At 38.1% G+C, this 10,860-nt stretch overlaps 2 protein-coding genes across 2 annotated transcripts; one reads left to right on the forward strand and one right to left on the reverse strand.

Moving 5' to 3' along the window:
- The first annotated feature begins 229 nt into the window (after positions 1-229).
- zrsr2 (zinc finger (CCCH type), RNA-binding motif and serine/arginine rich 2) lies at positions 230-4,544 on the forward strand. Its single transcript, XM_057361483.1, has 11 exons — positions 230-445; positions 561-640; positions 762-828; positions 912-1,020; positions 1,139-1,225; positions 1,921-1,959; positions 2,053-2,168; positions 2,271-2,484; positions 2,568-2,623; positions 2,713-2,822; positions 3,411-4,544. Exons 1-11 carry the CDS (start codon positions 333-335, stop codon positions 4,367-4,369), a joined length of 1,950 nt encoding a protein of 649 aa, XP_057217466.1. The 5' UTR covers positions 230-332; the 3' UTR covers positions 4,370-4,544.
- Positions 4,545-4,659: 115 nt separating this feature from the next.
- ap1s2 (adaptor related protein complex 1 subunit sigma 2) lies at positions 4,660-7,831 on the reverse strand. Its single transcript, XM_057361486.1, has 5 exons — positions 7,699-7,831; positions 7,151-7,329; positions 6,359-6,467; positions 6,064-6,201; positions 4,660-5,979 (listed from the first exon to the last, which is right to left on the reverse strand). Exons 2-5 carry the CDS (start codon positions 7,327-7,329, stop codon positions 5,932-5,934), a joined length of 474 nt encoding a protein of 157 aa, XP_057217469.1. The 5' UTR covers positions 7,699-7,831; the 3' UTR covers positions 4,660-5,931.
- Positions 7,832-10,860: the final 3,029 nt, after the last annotated feature.

The following is a 10,860-nucleotide window of genomic DNA, read 5'->3' on the forward strand; positions in this document are numbered from 1 at the left end:
TTTAGTTTAGCTAGATTTTAGCTTCTTTAACATAATAGGTTATAGCTTTTGTATGCTGTAAAATAAAAATAGATCAAACAATTATCTTTAACTCCATTTCTAAGAATCAGAATAGATTCGTTTACACGAACCGTCCAAAGAACCGATTCGCTCAAATTAAGCGGACCAGAGATTCGAATCCCAACACAAGCCTGAGCATGCGCGTTAAAACGCTATCAGATCGCGACAAACAAGTGCGACGTCATCGTTATGCGATCCCATATGCGTGTATTTCGTTGACTTGACACAACTGAAAGCTTTTGCTGTTGTCAATGTGTAAATAATGATCTAAAATGACAGATAATGATTCTTGTTCATCGCAGGCAGATCCTGCAGGGTCGCTGGACTCAGAACTGACGACAGAGAATCGATCAGACGAGCCTAAAACTGCTCCTGTCGTACTTAGGTGTCGTATAAATCTCTTGTTATGCATTTCTGCTCACATCAAATAAACATTATGTGAAGTATGATGTAAATACTGTATATTATATGCATTTGACACCAATATCTCGCCTTTTTAGTCAAAAACAAAGAAGAGCTCTTCTCAAGCGAGAGAGGAGGAAAAGAAAGCGCCAAGCTCTTGCTCAAACAAGAGGAACGGGTAAGCTATTTGTTTTACTTTCCTTACCCATGCAATTTCATAGTAAACAACATCCATGTAAACATAACCTAGAGCTTACACACATTTCAGCTGTCAGAATGCTAAACGCGCGTCTCTTTAGATCTGTCACAGAATGAAGACAACCAAACTGGAGAAGAGGAAGACGAGAAGATCGGGGAGGAGCAGGGGTTTGTCTTTCAGTGTTTTATTTGGTCAACTTTGTTCAATTTGATCACATGTTGTGAGTACGTAATACTATATTACAATCCAGGGAAAGGTTACATCAGGAATGGTTGGAGAGAGAGAGAATCGCACAGGAAGAATTCAGGCTGAAAAGAGAGAAAGAGGAGGCGGCACAAAAAAGAAAGGAGGAAGAAGAGGTAAGCAATCACACCTGACAGTTAAAATACTGTTTTCAGTTAATTTGTTAAATACACATGAGCTAAATAACTTTTAGTTGAGGTGTAAATTCAGTTGTTGTTTGTTCTTCCATAACAGAAGAGGATTCGAGAGGAATGGGAGGAGCATCAGAGGAAAGACAAAGAAGAGCAAGAGCAGAAGGATCAGGAGAGGAAAGAAAGAGAGGTGATCCGTGCACTCGGAGGATAAAGATGCTGATGGCTACATATATCCTCTATTGCTCTATTTTCAAATCCAGATGTCAAAACATCCCATTTTATCTGAAATGAGTCTGCTTGAAAAGCTTTTACATACACGTTTCATGTTTACACACTGTGGTTTTGTCTGTTTGGAAAGCATTGTGTCTTGATTTCCTTAACTAAGATACACACAAAGGTTTGCTTATCCATCAAGTGTCCACTTCCCCTGAAGAAAATGTATCTTTTCACATTATTTAAGCGTAATGTTATAATTCTGACACCATCATGGGATTGTGAATAGATTAGTAAATAACTAGCACACTATGGGGCGGTTTCACGTACAGGGATTATTTTAAACCAGGACTAAGTCCTTAGTTAAATTAGTAGTTTTTAAAAACACACATTACAAAAAACATTACTGGTGTGCATCATAAGACAAAGCAATCACACTTTTAAGATATTTCAGTGCAAGTTGTTCAAGATCAAGACACCTCTAACATTTAAGTTAGTCTGGGACTAGGTTTGGCTCGGAAACCGCCCCCAAAATGTCATCTTTCAATTACAAAGTATTGGTCGTATCAGTTCATAATAAACTAATTGTCTTCTAAATTATCTTAACCAGTTCTAGCAGACACCACAGAATTTCACCTGCCATACTGTATATGTTTGCATCATTTATAGGAAGCTGTTCAGAAAATGCTGGATCAAGCAGAGATGCAGGTAACATTGAAACATCCTCATTGTGTCAAAATGCTATTTTATTGCTCGTGTTTTTTTGCAATAACGGAAGCATCCATATTTTGGTGGGTTCAGCTGGAAAATGGTGGTCCTTGGAAAAACCCTGATGCCCCGAAGGATTATGGAACTGAGAAGGATAAAGCGAACTGTCCTTTCTTTCTTAAAACGGGTGCTTGTAGGTTTGGAGACCGGTATGTTTACTGCGCTCATTTTTTATATTTTATATCCTAAACACATTATATCAGGCAATTTCTTGCTTGCCGTTTTGTTTATTTAATGTTTGTTATGTACAGTTGCTCCAGAAAACACGAGCACCAGTCATCCAGCACCACCCTGATGGTGAGGGGGATGTTTGTGACGTTTGGGATGGAGCAGATCAGACGTGATGACTATGACACTGATGCCAGTCTGGAGTACAGTGAGGAGGAGGTCCATCAGCAGTTCCTGGAATTCTTTGAAGACGTTCTACCAGAGTTCAGGAATGCAGGGAGGGTGGTGCAGTTCAAGGTAACCGTCCCCTCAAATGTTACAAATCCCTTCAAAATAATACATAAAAACAAGAACTTGAACTTCTGCCTGTACTTTAATAGGTGAGCTGCAACTTTGAGCTTCACCTGAGAGGAAACGTTTACGTTCAGTATGACACGTAAGTCTAGAAACTTTATATATAGTGGAACATCAAAACCAAAATTACGTTTGTTCCAAATGTTGATTTTGTATGTTTTACCACTGCAGAGAGGAGCAATGTAAAGAAGCTTTCATGATGTTTAATGGTCGTTGGTATGCTGGAAGACAACTGCGATGTGAATTCTCTCCTGTAACTAGATGGAAGACGGCTATATGTGGTGAGAAAACGGCAGTTTTTTAAAGGGGTCCTTTTTTGCCCATTTAATATGTAAGTATTTATTATGTTTATGATGTGCTAAACAATAGGTGTTCATTTTTTTATTTTCAAAAATACTTAATATATTACATATGTATATTTACACCGTCATCTCGATTATCAGAAAACAGGCTGCTTCCTGGTTTTATGAAGTCCCTCCTTCCAAAACACTCTGATTGGTCAAGCTGAGCCAGTCTTCTGTGATTGGTCTACCACTTAGTGTGTGTTGAGATGTCCCGTCCATTACCCTATCCGTGTTCCAGGGGGCAGGGTTTATTTAAAATGTGGCTGTCATGATGAAACTACTGCAGGAAGTAGCTGGTTGTAGTCCCAACGAGCCTCTCATTGTAGTCTTTAAAAAGTTTGAGCGTTGCGACTTGGCAGATGTTGTTTATGCTCAAACAGCTATACTACTAACTAAATTTAAAGAAGTGAAATTCCATCAGACCTCCCCTTTAAACTATTTTGCACCAGAAAACTTGTCTACATTTTATTTTGTATTTTCGCTTGAAATATGCTTATATTGTACTTCTTACATTCTCCATCTCAGGACTATTTGACAGACAGAAATGCCCAAAAGGGAAACATTGCAACTTCCTCCACGTGTTCCGAAACCCAGGCAATGAATTCTGGGAAGCAGACCGGGATCTTCATATGTCCCCTGACAGGGGTGGCGGTGGCTTTTCAAGTCGACACTTTGGAAGCAGAGATGGAATGTGGTCCCAGAGAGGGAATAGCCCTGACCGATCTCAGCGCAGAAGGACAGATCGAAGGAGCCACAGCCGTGAGAGGTTTAATTATAGCAAGAGGCGGAGTCGCAGCCGGGAGAGGCGGAGTCGCAGCCGGGAGAGGCGGAGTCGCAGCCGGGAGGGGCGCAATCACAGCCGGGAGAGGCGGAGTCGCAGCAGAGAAAGATACAACCAAAACAGGAAAAGGCAGAGCCACAGTAGAACCAGAGAGAGAAGGATGTCACAGCAATCATTATTAAAACGACAGAGGTCTGAAAGAGAACAATCCAAACGGAGCAGGAGCCGATCCCAAAGCAAAGACAAAGAATGTACCTTAGCAGAAAAGAGGACAAAATCAGACAGTCCAGAGATTGTGTCCAAAAACGGATCCGTGAAAAGTCACCGTCACCATAGGAAAAGCAAAAGCCCAGAGAACACCGAAACAGACAGAACTATCGCTCCACACCGCCATAAGCACTCTAAAAAGAGCAAGAAAAAGAGCAAAAAGAAACACAAAAGGAAGAAGAGTAAATCCCGCAGCCCGAGCTCTTCTGCAGGGTCTGATCCGGAAGACCCTGGAAATGAGGAGCGTGATGTGACTCCATCAGAAAAAGTGGAAGTGAGCACAGAGGCTCCTGCTGTGGCATCTAGCACATGTTCACCAGAAGACACAGCAGAGATCCAGACTTTAGAGCAGTGTCAGCGAGAAGATGAAATTCATGTTGTGCTTTTAGACTCTGTTAACTCTCAAATCTCCCAACAATCTGGATCGATTACATAAAAAAACTCTGCTACTGTTTTCATAGAGCAGCTGCTGTTTTATTTTTAATTTGTATTACAAAATGCCCACTTTTCCTAGTGCTGTCATGGTTTTTGGTGAATGTATTGTCTATACATTTGTTATTAAATGACTGTTTACTGAAGACATGAAGTGTTCATGAGTGCTGGAATGACATTAACTGCAGTCTTACATCATGTATTATGGCATTACATTGAGCGTTACATAATGAATTGTTGGAATTCTTTGAATAATTGAGTTATTAGTAATAATCAACAAGGATTCAGACAACATACTGCATTCTCACTTTAATTCTTCATTTTGTTAAGATGAAACTACAAATAACACGTATTTCCAAGAGAAAGACAGTATAATAGGACAGCATACAAAGATTTGAAAAGATAGTTCAGCCAAAATGAAATTTCTGTCATTTCTTACACATCGACAGTGTTGTTCTAAACCTGTATGATTTTCTTTTGTGGATGAAAAATTTCTCATGTGGGTAGTTGACAAATAAACCATACCATGTGTCCAGTGGTGTGATGGCAAAAATGTAGAAAACAAACTGCTAATAATATATTATTTATATGTATAACATAAAATAGCATACTAGATTTATCCTCATTGTTAGGTTTTTTTTTCTTCAAATTTTTTGCTGTCAAACCATAGGACACATGCGGTTTATCTGTCAACTACCCATGTAAGAAAGTCTTGGAGGTTTCTAACAGCATATGGGTGATGAAATAGTGACAGCATTTGTATTTTTTAGTGAACTAACCCTTCTAGAAAAAAAAGGCATGAGAATGGTGGAGACTATTCTTTGGCATTTGAAATAAAACTTGTTTTAACAGTTGAATGGCAAACCTCCTGATCTGTCTGAACCAATTAAGTTTTTACAGGAGGAGTTACATTACAGTGTTGTTGGTCAAAGATTTATTAATACTTATGTTTACTTGTGCCTTTTTTAACAATCTGCATATACCTCGATTCCAAAACAACTCAAAATTATCTTCAAATTTTTGCATTTCCCTGTTGTCCAAAGTAGAAATGTTTGGTCCTAACGCATTCGAAAATTCCTCGTCTAAAACTGTGACAGACCATGTTGCATTGATGTGGACCTACAGAGAGTTGCATAAGATAACTGTATCAGCTGTAAGGGAGTGTTTTAAGGCAGCTGAAGGCGAGAGGTAATGTTTGAACACAGAAGACATTGTGAGAGACGTAGTGAAAGATTGTAGTTACACGAATCTGTGCTACACATCTACTGAACCATACCTGAATCCAAACAGCCAAACACTATGAGAAATTTGCATATTTGCGGTATCATAACTGAGGAAGTGCAGATCCATATTCAATATGCTTAAATTCCCTCAGATGTTTTGCAGTAAAAATACAGGCTTTAATACCTAATTGTTTCTGTAGGAAGTGCTGATTTTATAACACTTGTACAAATGCTTTTACCTGAAAGCTAAAATACAGATATGGTGTATTCTGGAGTAGATAACATGCCCACAGAAAAAGAAAGGAAGATGTGTATTAATAGTTGGGCTGAGGGTTCTCAGGGTTTATGTCAGTCCAATTTCCTCCAGAACGCTACGTGGCGTCTCAGCTTCCTGTAAAAGACGTGAATCACAAAAAATAAAGATGAAAAATGTCCTCTCATAGAGGGTTTAACATGAGCATATTATTCTCCTCACCTCCTGCAGCATGTCAGCCTGCTCTATGGCCTTTAGAACGTTCTTCTTGGATGTCTCCTGGGCTTCTCCACCCAATATAAACTCATCCAGAATGTAATAGGCCTTCTCAAAGTTGAAGATAATGTCCAGTTCACATACCTGGTGTTCAATTAACATGCAAACACAACATTTTACAATGTACTACAGTTTCATTGGCCAAGCCTATCAGCAGACCTTTTAACTTTTTTAACGTTTTCATCAATAGCTTCATACCGAGACAAAGAAACCTACAGGAGAAGATAATGACAAAACTCACACTGCCAAAATATTTGTCCAGCAGCTCCACATATCTGTGGATTATCTCCAGGGTTATCAACTCATTTTCTTGGTCCTCCACAGCACAACAAAAGTATAGACTGGCATATCTGAAATGCAAAATAAAAACACTGTTAACAGATTATAAATAGCGAGCTAAATGTTTGTTTGGTTCCTCTTTTTTAACACTGTGCAAAGTTTTAAGAAACGGGATCATTATGTTCCGAGCAGTTACTGTTGTTGTTCAACGTATGGATGTGACATTTTCAGTCAAAACTTGACATATAAATTCTCAGAGAATGTATTCATTACCAATATATAGAACCACCTGTTTATATTTTCCTAAACTCATGATGATACACATATCAGAAAAATATCAGTCTATACATGTTTTCTATTTTAAAAAAGGGAAATAAACATATGTTATTGATAGGTGCAAAAATGACCATTTTTGAGAGACAACATACTTTGTTGTATTGGGATTTCTGTGAATGCACAAACCAGAAGCAATAATTCCCAACAAATGTAGAAGAGATGGCTCTTGACAGAACATAAAACTAGCTTTTATATTTGTGGTGGCACTTACCAGACGATTGAAAACCATTCTTTAAAATAATACAAATCCTATCATATATACTATTGTAAACTGTAAATAAAATGTGAAGTTTGAAACACTACTGCAGCTAATACTATAGTATCATACAGTATTTTTCCTATGGGGTGAAAGACAATACAAAGAGTCTCTTCAGTCCACTGAATTTCTGAACATCATTCAACCTTTGATCATTCTAACCTTTTATAGACTATTTTCAGATCCCTCCATTCCAGAAAACTGCACATCTTGGGTTTGCGTGCCAGCACCATTTGTATCACCTCACGAGAGATTTTCTTCTTCTGAGTGTCAGATAGTGGCACATACCATTTCTGAAGCCTCAGCTTTCCCTGCCTACTGAAGAGCAGCATAAACTGCATCTAAAAGGAAAACAAGGAAAGAAGCTGTTTACATCCATTTTCAGTTACCTGGCATCATATTTAGTGCCTAGCTAAACCCCAAATGTTTTTTCAAACATTTCTTCACATTTGTCTTGAAGGCGTTCACCGAACAACAGATTTCAGCTGATGTTTAACATTACAAAAGCGAAATGTTCTGTGTTGGGTGCATTACTTCAGTTCGTTGCAACAAAAGAGGAAGCCCTGCGTTAGCAACCCGGTTGCGGCCATGTAAGTATCTCATGAAATGTCGTGTATTGTCAGAAACACTTCCTTAGCATCCAAGTACTAAGCTTTAGTCATCCAAATTATCCACCATATTCAGTCAATGCAAGAGATAAAATGTTTTACCTTAAAGTTTATATGTCACTCGATTCCGAGAGCATGGGATTTGTGACTGATGTAGTAAACGTCTCTTCCCGTTACGCGGCGCGCAGATGTGAGGAGTCCCGTTATTAAAATCGCTACCCTCTCATTGGCTCCGTGCCTCACCGCTGAGACTCCGTATTGGCCGAGAATGGATCTGAATGGATGAAGCTCGAGGTCGTGCGTTATGCATAATGCATAAATCCATATAAACGCCACTGTGTATGTAACACAAAAGAGTAAATCCCACGGATGAGAATATAACGTGCAGTAAAACCCTGCCATGTAGTTACTGGTAAACAAAGCAATGCTTACTGATTTAGAATATATATATACTGTATATATATATATATATAAATTGTGCTTACGCAGAGCTGCAAATGTGTCTTTAAACAGTAGAGGTCGCACTAAACACAGTGAATCCGACATTGAAATACCCAACAGCTGCTGCTTTCTCTTGACGGGTGCAGTGGCGCGCGCCTGTAATCCAAGCTACTGGGAGTCTGAGGCTGGAGGATCGTTTGAGCTCAGGGGTTCTGGGCTGCAATGGACTATGTCGATCGGGTGTCCGCACTAAGTTCGGTATCGATATGGTGTTCCTGGGGGAGCCCGGGACTACCAGGTCGTCTAAGGAGGGGTGAACCGGTCCAGGCCGGAAACGGAGCAGGTCAAAACCCCCGTGCCGATCAGTAGTGGGATCGCGCCTGTGAATAGACACTGCAGTACAGCCTGTGCGATACAGCGAGACCCAGTCTTTTGTTTCTGTGTTTGCATCGATTTTCTTACTATTACGGACAAGCTACAAAAAGCAATTATGAAAAGAGTGTTTAATGTTATACAGAATGCACGTTCAGTTGTGAAAACAGTTCTTGTTTAAACATTTTACAATTATTTTCTTCGTTTTTAAACTGACCCTTCAAATAGCTAGGCTTGTAACATGCCATACCATTACCGCCTCCCTCTGGAAAGTGTGTGAACTTGCTGTCCAGGACTCTTTTATAGCATCTCATGACCGAAAGGGGGCGCCCGAGACACAAAATGAGATATTTTGAAGTATTTTTCGTACAAAGACAGTGGCCAATCTAACAAGCTCCAAAACAAAAAACACAGTTTACACAGAGCCAACATAAAAATGACTTTTTACATGGAGATTGGTTAAAATCTTTTGACTTTATCTTTAGACTATTCACTACTATTAATAGAAATGTTAAATTGTACATTGTACCGAGAAAATTTGCAATAATACATGTTTCACTTGTAAAAAAAATAATGGCATAGTATTTGATGTTTTGCACTGTGCTTTCAGATGTTGACAGATTGGCCACTGTATGAACTTCAAAATGTTTGCTTTTGTGTTACACTACAAAATATAGTAGTAACCTAAGTTCTTTGCTAGTTCATCATATGGTGTTTCGCCCTTTTGATCATGCTACTGATGCTGTTAGGAGTCCTGGACAGAAATTACACGTATTTTCCAGAGGGAGGCGGTAATATTCAAGACTAGATATTTGGAAGGTCAGATTAAAAACGAATGAAATCATTAAAGAAATGTTTATATAAGAACTTGCATTTTTCTCATCACCGCTTTTTGTGGCTTGTTCGTAATAGTGAAAAGTCGTCGTTGATTAAAGATTAACACAAAAGTCTGGGTGAAAAGACTTTCATTTCAGAAAATGAAAATTCTGTCATCATTTACTCACCTTCGAGTTGTTCCAAATGTGTTTAAATGTCTTTGTTCTGATGAACACAGAGAAAGATATTTGGAAAAATGCTTCAACACCCATTGACTACCATAGTAGGAAAACTTTATCGTTTTTTTGTTTGTTCTGTTGAACACAAAAGAAGACATTTTGAAGACAGCAAACAGTTCTGGGACACTTTTGACCACCATTGTATTTTTCCTATATGGTAGTCAATGGGTGTTGAGATCTGTATGGGTATAAGCATTTTTCCAAATATCTTTCTCTGTGTTCATCAGAACAAAGAATTTATACACATTTGGAACAACTCGGAGGTGAGTAAATGATGACAGAATTTTCATTTTTGGGTGAAGTGTCCGTTTAACCCTGGTGTAGTGCACTGACTCTCAGGAAACAGACACAGTTAAAATGTATAGCTTTGCAAAGAGGAGTCTGCCTACAGGATAAATGTGAATTGTAAATAAATCACAAATTAGCCTTTGTCATTAAAGTTTTTTTATCGTGTAAAAATGAATTACTCAGAAAATACAAATACATGACATTTAATATTATGGCATTCATCACTATTTATATTTCAGAAATCTACAGAAAAGTCAATTTTGTTCACATGGAGTTTTTTTTTTTTATGATTATTAGTTTAAAGTCAACAGTCCTGAAAAAAATGCATGCTGTATCAGTGAAAGTATTTGAGTCTTAAAGGAGCTAGTCAACACCTGCCACACCTGTCTCTCTGTCAATAGTGTCTTCATGTAGAGGCATATTTTTGAGTTATGATTAACTTATCTGCACTCTGTGTTGTGTTGCTCATGCAGACCATTACATTAACTTTACTCATTTAGCAGAAGTTTTTTTTAAAGATTAACATAAGATTTAATTTTAGTCTTGCTGGGCACATCTCCTGATCGTGTTCTCTGCTTTTCCACCAGTTACTCTGCTCTTCCACTACTAATTAAAGTGGTGAGAAATAAAAAAAAACAAGCAATGCATTAAGCTCTTTTTGTTAAGACTTTTACTACTTGACTTGTTGTGTCCTGCAAATGCTGTAAATCCCTAAATTATTACTAACCTGCTTTTAAATCTCAGTCAAACAAAACAAAGATTACATGGTATTTTCTTTCTTCAAATAATAGCTAGTAATAACTAACTGAAGGTTTTTTAGGATGGTTTGATAAACGTTCCCACACATGTATTTCTGAGAACAATTTGTAGGTGTAGTGTTTAACCCTTTTGCATGTATCTTTGACAACCTCAGTCAGAATTTTTTAAGATTCTGAAGAGTTTACGTTTTTATTGCACACATACGTTTTAAAGAAATTCTCAGAAATGTGTTTTGTTTTTGTTTGAAGTATAGGGCTGTCAAACAATAATCACGGTAAATCACAGCCAGAAAAAAAGTTCATATTTTTGTAAAACAAGAATCTGTGTTTATTTATAAACAGAAAAACAC

This window comes from Triplophysa rosa, linkage group LG20 (assembly GCF_024868665.1).
Source record: "Triplophysa rosa linkage group LG20, Trosa_1v2, whole genome shotgun sequence".
Lineage (NCBI taxonomy): Eukaryota > Metazoa > Chordata > Actinopteri > Cypriniformes > Nemacheilidae > Triplophysa > Triplophysa rosa.

Excerpts from the sequence above, each read along its gene's own strand:
- zrsr2 (XM_057361483.1), top strand. The coding sequence starts at position 333 with ATGACAGATAATGATTCTTGTTCATCGCAGGCAGATCCTGCAGGGTCG. Across the intron at positions 1,021-1,138 it reads AAAGAAAGGAGGAAGAAGAG|AAGAGGATTCGAGAGGAATG; the intron begins GTAAGCAATCAC and ends CTTCCATAACAG. Across the intron at positions 2,485-2,567 it reads GGAGGGTGGTGCAGTTCAAG|GTGAGCTGCAACTTTGAGCT; the intron begins GTAACCGTCCCC and ends GTACTTTAATAG.
- ap1s2 (XM_057361486.1), bottom strand. The coding sequence starts at position 7,329 with ATGCAGTTTATGCTGCTCTTCAGTAGGCAGGGAAAGCTGAGGCTTCAG. Across the intron at positions 6,468-7,150 it reads CTGAAAATAGTCTATAAAAG|ATATGCCAGTCTATACTTTT; the intron begins GTTAGAATGATC and ends TTTGCATTTCAG. Across the intron at positions 5,980-6,063 it reads AGGCTGACATGCTGCAGGAG|GAAGCTGAGACGCCACGTAG; the intron begins GTGAGGAGAATA and ends CGTCTTTTACAG.